This window comes from Plecotus auritus (genome assembly GCF_963455305.1).
Source record: "Plecotus auritus genome assembly, chromosome: 3".
Classification (NCBI taxonomy): Eukaryota; Metazoa; Chordata; class Mammalia; order Chiroptera; family Vespertilionidae; genus Plecotus; species Plecotus auritus.
The window spans coordinates 13488356-13503657 of record NC_137772.1 but is presented as its reverse complement, the minus strand read 5'-3'; the positions used below and the strand labels follow the sequence as shown (position 1 = coordinate 13503657).

Genomic DNA, 15302 nt, shown 5'->3' with positions numbered 1-15302 from the left:
ATGTACCCACCTCTAGGGATTCCTGCTTCTCAGAAAGCAAATCCTCGAGTGATTTCTTTTCTAATTCATGGCTTTTCTTGATTTCTGGAAAGAAGTGATATTTTTAATGTCCTATGAGGTCACTGTGTTCTGTAGTTGTTAAGCACATATTCTTAAGAGCTGGTGACAAAGCAATATGGCTGCTGCTTCATATTTGTGCGATGCTTTTATATAAATTACCCTGTTCTCGGATCAGCCCTGTGAGGCGAGAAAGGCGCATAGTCCCAGTTTATTACCGCGACCACTGAGGCCCACAGGGGCCAGGAGCAGACTCTCAGGGACGGGCCTCGAACCCTGGCCTGCAGCTCCCCCCTCCCCCCACCGGAGCTCCTGTGTTCTCCATTTGCATTTCATGAACCAAACAGAAATCTAAACTTAAACCCATTTCTAGGAAGAAGGAAGGAAAACAATGTTTACTAAATGTCTACCCTGGGCCAGTCACTTTTACATGTTATCATCTTGGACTTCACACAACAACTCTATTTTCTAAATTTTTAAAATATGTTTTTATTGACTTCAGAGAGAGGAAGGGAGAGAGAGAGAGAGAGAAACATTGATGATGAGAGAGAATCACTGATCAGCTGCCGCTTGCACGCCCCCTACTGGGAGTTGAGACTGCAACCCGAGCATGTGCCCTGACTGGGAATTAAACTATGACCTCCAGGTTCAGGGGTCAATGCTCAGCCAGTGAGCCACACCGGCCGGGCTGTATTTCCTGATGAAAAAGGCCTTTGCTGAAGGCCACACAGCCAGTTCTTACCACCCATCCACACGCTGCTCTGTAGGATACAATGAGTTTAGTGTAACAACTTCGGCTACACGGCCAACTATGTTCTGAAAGAAACAGCTTCTTATTCTTTTCCTTCCACTTGAACCCTCCCCATCGTGGTGACATAATAAAGATTCTTTCTTCATTCAACAAGTGCCATCCCTTTGCACAGTGGTGTCAGTGTGTAGGTATGTTGGTGAGCAGGAGTGCTGTTCAGCATGGACCCCATACCGTGGCCAGGATATGAACTCACACCTCCATGTCCCAGAACGTAAGGTGGTCACATACAACTTTCCTAAAAGGCCTTTAAGTTCTTCAAAAGCTTGCCTACTTCCTAAAATGCTGTCATTTATAACGAACTATTACTTGTTTGTTATAAGGGAAAGGACATGGCTAACAACAAACAATGCAAAAAGAAGCCAAAACACCCCAAACTGAATGTCGCAGGGCATTCTCTGGAGGAGGAAGTGATGAATCATTTCCGCTTTAAAACATATCATGCTGTTCCATTAGATCTTACTCTATTTAAACTGAAAACAAGCATTCTTGCCTGAAAGGGAGGTTTCATAGGCCTTCTTTAGTAATTCTACTTCGTCGGAGTGGCTAGCTTCAATTTCCAACTTCGAGGTTTCGTGGGCAGCACTTAAGTTGTCAAACTATGAGAAAAAACACAACAAAACAATAGTTTACCAGTAAAATCAGAAGTCCTAAGTTGAACAGTAAGTAGCAACAGTAGGAAACGTGACCCATAAACTTGAATTCAAGTTGAAGGCCTACCTAACTCATGTCAAGACCAACCCCATTTGAGTTTGCCACTCCCAGGCCTCCACTCTGTCCCACCCCGGATCAGACACACAGCTCGCCAGGGTACACTGACGGACATGGCGAATCCATCACAAGGAACGAGGGGGCGTGTCCCGGTGACAGGACACAGTGGCTCCACCCCTGCCATGGTGGCCTCTATATCCTCAGTCCCCAGCACATGGCGTATAGTGGGAACTCTAAATAAATACTTGCTAAATGTTAAGCTGATTTAAAAAGGGAACAAGGAAATGAAAGCAGCTTCTAATATACTAACAGGTGAAAATTATGGGTTATTAAACAAGGGCCATTTTTTAAAAAATAAAGAAGAAATTCAAACCAAAGTTTAGCAACACAACAACAGAATGGTCACTAAGGGATTATTCCTAGGTAATAAGATAGAGGTTTGTATTTAATTTTATCTTTTTCCTTCCCTTTTGCTCAATACACGTACATTGCTTTAATCATAAGAAAAATGATTAATTTAAAAACGCTTTTTGTCCTAGCTGGTTTGGCTCAGTGCATAGAGCATCAGTCTGTGGACTGAAGGGTCCCAGGTTCAATTCCTGTCAAGGGCACATGCCTGGGTCGCAGGCTCAATCCCCAGTAGGGGGCGTGCAGGAGGCAGCCAATCAATGATTCTCTCATCATTGATGTTTCTATCTCTCTCTCCCTCTCCCTTCCTCTCTGAAATCAATAAAAATATATTTTTAAAAAAAACCCTTTTCACATTTTTAAATCAATAAAAAGGGATGTTCAACAAAGACAAGTTCATAAAGGAAGTGGATCATGAAACAACAATTAAAATTCAAGTACAGAGCCAAGGACACACTGGTTCCTAAAGCACAGACCTGCTCTTGCAGCTGGGTTTTGTACTTCTCTGCTTCTTCGATGTAAATGTTCTGGAGCTTCTCACACTCCTCGGTGTAGAACTCTTTGAGCCGATTCTCTAGCTCAGTTAGATCCGTCTGGTGCTGCTGGTTCAGCTTCTGGACAAATCCCTCATAAGCTGCTTGCAACTCATTCCTGGCTTTTTCTAATTTCTCACAGGTGGTCGAAGCAGTGACTGGAGATGAAAAAAGAGAAAGATGACAGTTGACTTGTTCAATGTCCTAAATTCATAACATTCACACACAGCTGAGGTATCTCAGTTCTTTGGTGACCAGATTTCAAACCGAATAGTACAGAATTCAACAGTGAAAAAGAGCCAGGTTCCCAGTGAAGATTACCCTTTTACATGGTGACCAATCAGTGCAGGGCCCATAAGGAGAGGAGGCTCTGATTGGCCAGGTGTCTCTGAGGGCAGCCAGCCAGTAGGGAGAAGCTAAGACACAGAAGGGACAGGGAAGACCAGAGAGAAGAAAAAATGGATTTAGTTTATACTTCATTGGAACCGATTTCAACTTATTTTAAAAAATACAGCAATAAACAACAAAATATTAGACTATGTTGGAAACAAATCACCAGAGCATACAAACTTTAGGAAAAAAAACAAATTTTAAAAGCTACCCTATCTAATAAAAGAGTAATATGCAAATTAACCATCACTCCACTACACCCACAAGCCACGCCCACCAGCCAATCAGGAGGGAATTTGCAAATAAACCCAACCAAGATGGCTACGGCCTCAGAGAGCAGGAGGAAGGCTTGGGTTTCCCTGGCAATGGAGGAAGCCAAGCTTTCCGCCTGCCCTTGCTGGCCTAGGCCTCCACTCAAGGCTACAAAGTTTCAATAATAGAAGATACATAAAACCAAACAGAAATGGCTGCAGCCATGGAGCTGGAAAGAGCAGGAGGCTAGGGTTGCCCCCAGTGATGGAGGAAGCCAAGCTTTCACACCCTGGCCGGCCCAGGCCTCCGCTTAAGGCTACAAAGTTTCAATTATAGAAGATACATAAACCCCAACAGAAATGGCTGCTGCCACAGAGCAAGCAGAAGGCTTGGCTCCGCTCCAGGCTACAAAGTTTCAATTGTAGAAGATAAATAAACCCCAGATACCAGGGCCTCCGCTTGGGTCTCCAGGGGGCGTGGCCGGCCTGCAAACCACCACAGGCCCCTCGCCCAGGCCGCCTCACACCCCAAGGGAACCCCCACCCTGATCCGGGACACCCTTCAGGGCAAACCAGCTGGTCCCCACCTGTGCACCAGGCCTCTATCCTACCTAATAAAAGAGTAATATGTAGATTGACCATCACTCCAACACACAAGATGTCTGCCCCCATGTGGTCAAAGATCCTGCCCCCATGTGGACACAAGATGGCCACCACAAGATGGCCAGCAGGGGAGGGCAGTTGGGAGGGACCAGGCCTGCAAGGGAGGGCAGTTAGGGGTGACCAGGCCTGCAGGGAAAGGCAGTTGGGAGGGACCCAGGCCTTCAGGGGAGAGCAGTTGGGGGCGATCAAGCCTGCAGGGGAGGGCAGTTAGGGGTGACCAGGCCTGCAGGGGAGGGCAGTTAGGGGTGACCAAGCCTGCAGGGGAGGGCAGTTAGGGGAAAACAGGCTGGCAGGGGAGAAGTTAGGCATCCATCAGGCTGGCAGGGGTGTGGTTAGGGGGTGATCAGGTTGGCAGGCAGAAGTGGTTAGGGGCAATCAGGAAGGCAGACAGGTGAGCAGTTGGGAGCCAGTAGTCCTGGATTGTGAGAGGGATGTCCGACTGCCCGTTTAGGCCCGATCCCAGTGGGTGCAGGCTGGGCTGAGGGACATCTCCCTCCCCCGTGCACGAATTTCGTGCACCGGGCCTCTAGTATAACATAATATGACAAAAATAGTAATATACTGAAAGGTTAATAGTTTTAAAAAGGCAAAGTAATTTGATAAACATAACTTAAAATCAGAACATCCTACTCTTTACCACTACCAAAACCAGAATTGCAACAGTACATTGCAGAACTCACGCACAAATACATACTCCCACTCACTATAATAAGCCTGGAAGGCCTCATTTCTCAGAAAGCTTGACTTTGGACTTTTCCAGCCTTCCTTCACTGATGGTAAATACAGATAGGTGGGATAATAGAAAATGGGGACTGGTGAATCTGTTAAATTAATCCTTCCCTCTCTTTTTGTAAGGAATATATATTTTAGGAGTTATGGAAGGAAAATGATGGTTTTAGGGTAGAGAAAATGATAGTTCAGATCAGTGATTATTCTACCTAAGCAATGTGGAATTGGCTGGCTCCTGTGATGAATTTCTGGCAATGATGTAGACTGTTTTCTTAGGAATACGCCACGTGGCAGTAGAAAAACCAGTCCCTTGTCCCGTATCAGCCTTCTTTCAGAGGTAAAATGGGCCATATTGAAATAACAGCAAGAATGGTGTCTGCTAAAGAGAACCCTTACAATTCAAATAAACCCACAAATACTGACTGAAGGGGAAAGGAACTAACATTTAAAACAAGAAACTGCTGTCCAGCCCATGTGGCTCAGTGGCTGAGCATCGACCTATGAACGAGGAGGTCACAGTTCGATTCCTGGTCAGGGCACTTGCCCGGGTTGTGGGCTGGATCCCCCGTGTGGGGCCTGCAGGAGGCAGCCAGTCAATGATTCTCTCTGATCATTGATGTGTCCATCTCTCTCCCTCACCCTTCCTCTCTGAAATCAATAATAATATATTTAAAGACAACAACAAGAAGAAACTACTATTTGATGACTGGCACAGTCTGGGGCTCCCTACACCTTATCTCACCTAACCCTCATGAAATCCTGTGAGAACCTAATTGCTAAATGGAAAGGTACGTCAGGCAACCAGCGGAGAGGGTAAGTTGTTCACGGGCACACCGCCAGTAAGGGGCAGAGGACTGGATTGTCGTAGGAAGTTTGGATTCTGACTCTGTCTGTGGGCCTCCCCGCCCCTCCCATCCAGCTGCCTCCTGTGCCAGGAACCGAGGGGCAAGAGGGAGCCTCTCCTTAGGCAGTTCCTTGTCTCACTGAGAAGACACACACACACATACATACACACACACACACACACACATAATACACACATACACACACATACACACATACATACACACACATGCACACATACATACCTACATACACACACACCTACATACATACATACACATATACACACACATACATACACACACACACATACATACACACACACACACACACACGAGCAGCAACAAGACTGAGCGGTACCTAAGGGCCCAATGAAGGGCAGTCAGTCAGTTCACATCTATCTGGGGTGGAGTTTTTTTAAGTTTGGAAAAATAGACATAAAATTTAGTATTTTAATCATTTCTAAATGTGCAGTTCTGTGGCATTAGTACATTCACATGGCTGTGCAACCGTCACCACCATCCATCTACAGAACTTTCCCCCTAAATGGAAACTCCCATCCAGTTCAACGGTAACTCATCATTGCCCCTTCTCCTCAGCTCTGACCATCACCATCCCACTGTCTCTATGAATCTGACTACTCCAGCTATGTCCTATAAGAGGAATAATACAATATTTGTCCTTTTGCGACTGGCTTGCTTCACTTACCAGAATGTCTTCAATGCCCCTCCATGTCCTAGCGTGTGTCAGATCGCCCTGCCCTTTTTAGGCCGGGTGAAATGCTATTGCAGGTACACACTACCTTTTGCTACCAGCCACCCCTCAGTGGACACAGGGGCCGATTCTGCCTTCTGGCTACTGTGAATAATGCTGCTCTGAACACGGGGGAAGATTATAGCTGGAGGCAGATTATAGAGGCCATTACATGAAATATCACTGACAACTCATTCTTTGGGAAGAAACTTTGGAAGTTTTTTTTTTTTTCTCTGTAAAACAGTTTCGTAAAAGATAAGGGCTATGACAATTACTACAGAACATACTCACATTCACTTGTCCTTTTACTGCACTGTTTATCTATCTGAGGAATAATGATTCAAGAAGGCCCATGGTAGGCAAACGAGTAAACACAACTTAACTTCTGCTACCTAACTTTACACTGTGCACAAGTAAAGGATGGGCCACAGCCTCCTTGGTGGGAACTCCATGTTAGAACTCATAGGAAAGTCGGCAAGAGAAAAATATTCTGGAAGCAGTCAGTGAAGGTATCAAATAGCTTTCCAGTCAGAAAAATGCTGGTTTCACATAGCCTTTTCAGTTAATTCCCTTGGAATTCCAGATTGGGGGGTTGGGAGGGAATAGCATGATCCCAGCCCCGTGGTCGGCAAACTGCGGCTCGCGAGCCACATGCGGCTCTTTGGCCCCTTGAGTGTGGCTCTTCCACAAAATACCACGGCCTGGGCGAGTCTATTTTGAAGAAGTGGCGTTAGAAGAAGTTTAAGTTTAAAAAATTTGGCTCTCCAAAGAAATTTCAATCGTTGTACTGTTGATATTTGGCTCTGTTTGCCGACCACTGGCCTAGCCCATCCAAATGCTCACATCAGAACTAGAAAACAGAAGCGCTTCTAGGCGGAAGCTCGCCATTGCTAGTGGGGTGAAGGGAGGACAGACAGACAGACAGACGGGAGGGGAGGGGACGGGAGAAGCTGGGCCAGATGGGGAGCGGGTGCTTAGCTGCTCTAGTACCCAGCCCAGTGCGCAGGCGCAGCCCCAGATGGTGACGTCAGCCCACAGCTGTGCTGGGACCTTTGCCCTGTTGACCCCCCCCCCCCCCCCCCCCCCCGCTGTGCTGTATGGAGAACAGCTGGGCTGCGTGATCACTCACACAAAGGGCTTTATTTCTAATTCGTTGGCCTGGGCTCCGGGGGAAACATTCACTTGGTATAAAGGCTCGGGAAAGACTTTTTTAAAGGACACGTGCCCTGGAAGTTATCAGGGCACCCCGGGTGTCCCTGTCACCCCAGGTGTCAGGCATGGCCTTGTCCTTGCGCTTCCTACAGTTAAGGAGAGATTTCTCATGTCCCTCCGCTTGCCGACTCCCATTCTCAGTCCTGTCCCTTCTGGCTTCTTCTCCAGAGTCCCACTCACTTCCAGTCAACTAGCCAGACACCCAACAAAGCCCCAATCAAACATGCCATGTTCCAGAATTTAGGCTAATAAGCCCGGAGTCTTCCCACACTGTTAGGCGGTACTTATCCAGAAGTTACTGGATAAATACAAAATCCACACAGTAACGAAGTAGTCCTTTGTCCTCATTTTGAAAACAGCATTCCATGAGGTGATTTTTAAAAGCAAGTCTGATTAAGGGCACGAAAGCCCACAGCCTGCAGCCGAGCGGAAGGATGACGACTTTCGTACACAGACTGGAAAAGCCATCTCCAGCAATCTACCTTGAAACGAGGAATACAGTTTTCAGTAAGAAAAACAGACACCCCTCATTTACAAGATTAGCCCTCAAACATGAGCCGTGTTGCCGATGAGAAGTCAACATTTCACTCTGGGAGAAACCGGGCCTGAGAATTCTAGGCCAACGACAAAAACAGGAAAAACGTAGCGACACTTCCTGACAGTTTAAAACATGGGTAGCCGAGCAAGGAGCAGATATTTCAGAAGAAGTGGTGAAATGCTTGATACTTATCCTTTTCCACTAACTCTTTGGAGGACATCTAGAAAATGCCCAATGTCAGCATCAAATATAACCTCTGGGAAGTAGAACTGGACGTATCCCAGGTCCTTTAGCAGTCATCCCCAAGGAGAGGAAATGGAGCCATTACATTCTTAGTCCTGGAGGCTTTCCTAAGAGGGGGAGGTCGGGTTTCTATTATTTCCGTTTTGTAGAGACTAATTTCCCTTTGGTAACTGGTAAGTGGGCTATGTGCAGAGAAAACCATTAGACAACCAGGGTCCTAAATTTTAATATTCTTTTGAAATAACACTGAAATTTCTTAATTTTTATGTCTCAGTAGCATGTTTCATTATGAGACAACCACAAATGTTTTCATTCTCAAGAACGCAAATACATGTCTTAATAGAAAAGAGGTAGAGTTCTTAGGTTCACATCTCAGCCACACCATTTACCTGCTATGCGATTTGAGAAACTTAAGCTTTCTCAGTCTGCGTTTCGTCATTTTAAATGGAGGTAATATGTTAGTGCCTTCCCCGCAGAATTAAATAAAATAATACATGTGAAGCGCCGGGCGCAGTGCCTAACCAGAGTATGTATGTAATAGATGTTATTATTAATTAATAGCCTTGCAAAGGGCCACCGATTCACACGGGTTTGGAGAGCCCTCAAAGACATGCGTGGGTTTCCATGGCAGAATGTGACAGTTAAAACGAAGCACTGCTTGTCTTGTATTCAAAGAAGATAAATACACTCACACACATCCATCAAATCTTCCCTTTCTACCACTCTTGTTCTTGGCATTCTATGCAACAGAATTTTCCCAACTTTTAGGAGATTTTTATCTACATTGGACATAAAATATAAAAGGAAAAACAAAATTGGGGAGGTTGCCCTAACCGGTTTGGCTCAGTGGATAGAGCGTCGGCCTGCGGACTCAAGAGTCCCAGGTTCGATTCTGGTCAAGGGCATGTACCTTGGTTGCGGGCACACCCCCAGTAGGAGGTGTGGAGGAGGCAGCTGATCAATGTTTCTCTCTCATCGATGTTTCTAACTCTCTATCCCTCTCTCTTCCTCTCTGTAAAAAAATAAATGAAATATATTTTTTAAAAAATTGGGGAGGTCACAGGGAAGAGCCTGCAATGTTTGTGATGCCATGTAAGAGACTGTGAAAGAAAGAAAAGACAAACTGGAAAGTAAGATGACTTCACTCCCCAGCTGTACACACGTGCTTTTTCTAGATGCTTCCTGCAGGCCTGCTGTGGATACCAGTGCTTCTTGGAGCAGAGATCCCCTTCCCTGCACCGTCTGCGAGGGAAATAAAATGCCGGGATCCAGCTCTGCTTGCCTGCTTTGGGCCTCTTTCTCAATCTCTCTCTGGCCACCTGGGAAGTCAGACACCTGCTTTTAGTTCTCGGCACCTTTGCTATTTTCTTCAATAGTATACATTTCTTCAAATAAACATAGTTCGTGTTTTTAAACTTTTAATTGTAGAATAATTTCAGATTTGTAGAAAAGGTACAAAGAGAGTAGAGAGAGTTCCTAGCGTCCCCAAGTATTAACATCTTACATAACAGTTATCTTACTTCCCCTGTACCCCTGCCCTAGAAGTAACAACGGGGACTCAACCTACTGCCATAGTAGTGTGACTATTTCATAGTATTATTCTATGAAGGGAAATCCAGTCATGACATACTTCCAGGGCAAGTGATTATGTTGGTTACTCTCTTAAAAGGAAGTTTAATCTGTTTAAAATTGGAGATAGTAATATAACTGAACAAAGTAACCAAGAAGCCATTTTTAAAAAGTAAAATTGCTATTCTGTGGAGAGGCAGTAGCCTACAGAAGAACAACAAAAGGGTAGGGACCTAGACTATCCTACAACAGTCATTCCCAACTTTCCTCATGGCAATTTCCTGATACACACGGTAGGAATAAATAGCACCTGCTCAGAGCTTAGAGTCTGGTGAAGATACAGTGAAATAGACGGCATTGTATTTTGCAGAGTGAGCCTTCACAGACTGTCTGTGGAACAATCATTGACTCATAAGAGCCCCACATTTCACTTCCCAAGAGATACTACTTTTTTATGTGACCTAGAAATTTGCAGGCCTGTGGTAGAGAAAGGTTTTTTTACTAAATTCCAAAACTAGTTACAAATGGCTTTCTGACTGCCCTAGGGAATTATATGAATTGACACAAAGTGATTTCAAAGCCTTCCATTAATCATAACTTACCAGAAATTTATTTTACAAAAAGCCTGCACTACCAAATCAATTCTCTCATAAATAATACAGCCTAACCTTTAAACTCAGCTCATACTTGACAAAGTACCCTCACATTTATTATTACAAGTAATATAATAACAGAGCTAAAAGAAAAAATAAACAGTAATAGGATAATAGTTGGGGACTTTATTTTTTTTAAATATATTTTATTGATTTTTTTACAGACAGGAAGGGAGAGGGATAGAGAGTTAGAAACATCGATGAGAGAGAAACATTGATCAGCTGCCTCCTCCACACCTCTTACTGGGGATGTGCCCGCAACCAAGGTACATGCCCTTGACCGGAATCAAACCTGGGACCCCTCAGTCTGCAGGCCGACGCTCTATCCACTGAGCCAAACCGGTCAGGGCTAGTTGGGGACTTTAATGCACCACTCTCAGCAATGGAAGGTCATCGAGACATAGAATCAATAAGGAGACAGCATATTTGAACAGCACTATAGACCAAATGGACCTAACGGACATGAACAGAACACTCTACCAACAGCAGCAGAATACACATTCTTGAGTACACATGGAAGATTTTCTAAGCTAGACCATATGTTAGCTCAAAAAACTATTCATAGCAACTTCAGAAAGAATGAAATCAGACCAAGTATCTTCTCTGACCACAAGGACATGAAACTAGAAATTAATAACAAGAGGGAAACTGGAAAACTCATGAACACATAGAAATTAACGCTCTCCTGAACAACCAATGGGTCAAAAGAGAAATTAAAGGGGACGTAAGAAAGTTTCTTGAGACCAATGAAAATGGAAATAACAACAGGCCAGAACTTATGGGATGCAGCAAAACATTTCTAAGAGGGAAGTTCACAGCAATACAGACCCAAATAAAAATTCGACTTCTATGCCTTAAGGAACTAGAAAAAGAACAAACTGAGCCCAAATTAGAGAAGAAAGGATATACGTTGAGTTGATACAATCGGTATTCTATAAAATCTTATTTCACTGGAGAGGGAACTGAAGTGTCTGGAAGGGGTCTACAGCTCAATCTGCTCAGCCTTTCCCAGTGCGGGTTCTACACCACAGAGCACCAACCTTATCCGAGTGGCTCTTTTCCCAGCCTGAGATGAGGAAGAGAAAAGTGAGTTCCTACATCCAATGGACGCCTCTGGGTATTAGGACTTAATTCTCTAGTGAGAGCTAGAAAGACGGCATGATAAGGCAGGTAGAAATGATCTTTTCTCTCCCTACCCTGACTAGTCCTGGCAAATTCTCCCTCTCTCTGAGATGATGATCTGGCCCAATCAGCCCATCTTAGAACACAGGTGCCAGCGGGGCATCCTCGGGACCTCAGGTTCTCTTCCAATAAAAGGCTCTGCTGCTTTTCAGCTTACTCACTGGCCAGCAAAGGGCTGCAAAACAGATGTTCTCCTAACCACACCAACACACATTCCACGGACCAATGAAAACCTTTAGGGTGAAAGTGCATTGGAGGCGAAAGCCTGACTGAATAACCGACATAACGCTCTCAGCCTCAGGCCTGAGGAAAGTGAGTTCAGACTTCAAGCAAATCACATTTCCACCAAAAGACTAAACGTAACGTTAATAAAAAGGTGATTTTGAGCCAGGTATTATTTGGCCTCTCCTTCTCCCTGATGATTCATTTTTAGGGTGCAAGGTTCAAAAGGGCAGGTAAATGTTGCTGAAATGCATAAAATTTGGAAAGCTGTGTACAAGAATGGACTCAGTTCAGTTAAAGCCATTTGGTATTGTTTACTCCCTTAGGTGCTTACTTGATTCCTATGTACTTTTTGACATAAAAGAAACAACATTCTGGACAGCGGATGTGGTGCCAGGTGTAGTCCAGGGAGCACCCGCATCAAGGCCACCTGCATGAGCATTAAAAGCAGATGCCTGGACTCCATTCCAAACCACCTGAGTCAGCACCAGGAACCTGCATCTTAACCAGGTCTATTTTAGTATGCAAATTAAGTCTGAGAACCACCGTTCTAGAGAGATGACATGAAATTAGGAAAAAACTGAACATGTCAAAACTGGGCAAGGACAAGTTAGGACAAGGAAAAATATTCAATGGACTTTCAAAACAGATCCCCTTGGTAACATCATGCAAGGCGAGAGAATGAGGCCTCTTACCTATAACACAACGAGCCCAAGTCTACGTTCAGGATAGAGAGACACAGACAGGAAAAGAATGAGCTAACTGGGAAGGCCTGGGGAGGGGACAGGAGTGGGGTGGAGGGCATCAGTGGGCGAGGGGAGGGGAGGAGTAGGGGAGACCTCTGTAATACTTTCAACAATAAAGATAAAATTTTAAAAAAGAATGAGCTAAGTTTGAGGTGGTATCAACTCCATCTTCAATCATCTCAGTGGGATAAAGATTTACTTTTATGTACAACTGGTTTTCATTATATCAGTAGATATTTCATTAAAGCCCATTTCAAATATCACTTCTGGAGTTCGGTAACCAAAGAGTGACTTACCTGTAAGGAGTCTTAAAACTACTTTAAGTACACAGCCTGCCAGACCACAACTGAGCAGAGAAAGAAAGGACACATCCCCAAGCTGTGAGGTAGCCACGCTCACAGACACCAGCGAAGCGTGCATTACGTAATCTGTACACTACTTTCGGCAAGCCACGTTACTTTTTCCTAGTGGGTAATAACAAGGCATGTTTGAATCTAACAAGACTTCTTGAACTCTTCATTCAAATAAAAAGATCCCAAAAGTCGTTATCAGTGCAAACTAATGTTAATCTAAAACGATTCCCCAACGTTTAAAATACCGTCACCATGCGTTCCCTATTGCGATTAACAGGAGTCTGGCAGTCAGTCATTCTGGGATCGTACCCAGGGCTTTGCTTCTCTAATTTACTGACCTTAGGAACGTTGCTTAAATTTTAAGCCTCAATTTTGTTTCTTTTCAATAAATAAATAAATAAATAAATAAATAAAATGCAGCCCTAGCTGGTTTGGCTCAGTGGATAGAACATTGGCCTAAAGACTGAAGGGTCCTGGGTTTGAGTCTGGTCAAGGGCACATGCCAGGGTTGCGGGCTCGATCCCCAGTAGGAGGCATGCAGGAGGCAGCCAATTGGTGATTCTCTCTCATCATTGATGTTTCTCTCTCTCTCTCCCTATCGCCCTTCCTCTCTGGAATCAATAAAAAAATGTATTTTAAAAAAATGCAAACCAGTAGACTTAGAGCTGATGTTAGGAAAGAGTAGGCACTCCATAAATGTTAATGCCTTACTCACCTCATAATTTTTACAAAAGAGGGCAAAATTAACTAGTATCCTATGTCATTATTAATGTAATTCCAAGAATTTTCAGTGGATTAGGGGTTAAAATTTTATTTGCATCATAAAATACAAACAATCAGGACAAATGCATAAAAAGATAAAAGTGAGCTATTAATTCTTATGGCAAAAATAATTTTGAAATACAGAAGTCATTTTTTTGCATTCATTTAGATCAGTGGTTTTCAACTTTCCTAATGCCACGACTCTTTAATACAGTTCCTCATGTTGTGGTGACCCCCAACCATAAAATTATTTTCGTTGCTACTTCATAACTGTAATTTTGCTGCGGTTATGAATCGTAATGTAAGTATCTGTGTTTTCCGATGGTCTTAGGCGACCCTGCTAGCGGTTCTCTACCTGTGGGTCGTGACCCACAGGTTGAGAACCGCTGTTGTAGAGCCTAAGACCATCGGAAACCACAGATATTTACATTACGATTCATAACAGTAGCAAAATTACAGTTATGAAGTAGCAACGAAAATAATTTTATGGTTGGGGGTCACCACAACATGAGGAACTGTATTAAAGATCGAGGCATTAGGAAGGTTGAGAACCACTGATTTAGATGGAAAGTGTGTTTCCAATGATTAACATTAATAAAAAAAAAATAGGAACTCCCAAATATCATAATTATGGCTCTCTATGACACCACCATGACTCTACAAGGAGTAAGAATGACAAATCAATCCCTCATCACAGGCCATATGTTTGCTGTGGATATAGACCATCAAATTGAACTGTAATCTATTTCAGGGGCTGACACTTTCAAAATGACCTGATTAGCATATTATAAGGGTGAAACCAACTCTCCCTGCTCCTGTCCTTCACGAGTAAAATCATCCCTTCACTGGAGTACCAGCTATAGAGCCTCAAAGAGGAAGGCGATCCTGGCCTTGCCCTTGAACAGCTCACGGTTCTGGACTGTGAGAGGAGACCTATAAATACATATATAAGAGCAACATAAAGGGCATAGTAGAAGGCACAATTAATCAATGTGCTTGAAAGATCTGGGTGAAACTCAATTGAAGACGAGATATTTTAGGTAGGTTTTGAAAAATGAGAAGGCGTTTGAGAGGCAAAAAAAAATAAAAAGATAGCAAGTTAGTGAAAAGGGGAGAGATCATTTCAGACAGCGAGGAGAACCTGTGCCAAAGATGTGCAGAATATGTTTGAATAAGCCCCTGGCTGGGGCCTAGCAGGGGAAAGACAATGGGAACAAAGGGAAATGAGCGTGCAGATATCATGAAGTTGGACTGGAAGGTTACAGTCCAATCTTATGTGCTGGCTTTGATAAGTCTGGATTTTTTCCCAAAGCCAAAAAAGGGAGTCATTTCTGTCTGTTAAAAACGTCCAGCAGAGGACACATGTGATATTTGCTGTAAGGATAGTCCCAGTAGCGTGTGGCGAGGAGAGAAGCAAGCCCGGAGACAAGGTGACCTGTTAGGTGAGCAGTGTAATCTACTAGGATTCCAGGTCAGAAATGATGGCGCTTAAGTTAGAGCAGCAGCAGCCAGAATGCTGAGCGAGGCTGAGAACGCAGCCTGGTAGCGGGTAGAGGATGCAGGACAAGGAGCCTGACCTCAGCCTTTGGCATGGCTGCTAAGTGACTAATAATGCCACTGCGGAGGATGATGAACAGACTTGGAGGTTAGGTTTGAATGAGAAGACACTGCAGAGA

At 44.1% G+C, this 15302-nt stretch overlaps 1 protein-coding gene across 5 annotated transcripts in view; it reads right to left on the bottom strand.

Moving 5' to 3' along the window:
* The window catches only part of MTUS1 (microtubule associated scaffold protein 1), a gene marked incomplete at its 5' end in the record, with an annotated part of 144534 nt that overhangs the window by 8622 nt on the left and 120610 nt on the right, over window positions 1-15302 (bottom strand). For all 5 annotated transcript variants that reach the window (XR_013960191.1, XM_080661403.1, XM_080661404.1 and 2 more), the window contains 3 exons: window positions 11-84; window positions 1359-1464; window positions 2461-2675. Coding sequence is in view for 4 of the 5 variants with exons in the window: in XM_080661403.1 (XP_080517529.1) it covers window positions 11-84; window positions 1359-1464; window positions 2461-2675 (395 nt within the window). The remainder of the gene's footprint in view (window positions 1-10; window positions 85-1358; window positions 1465-2460; window positions 2676-15302) is intronic.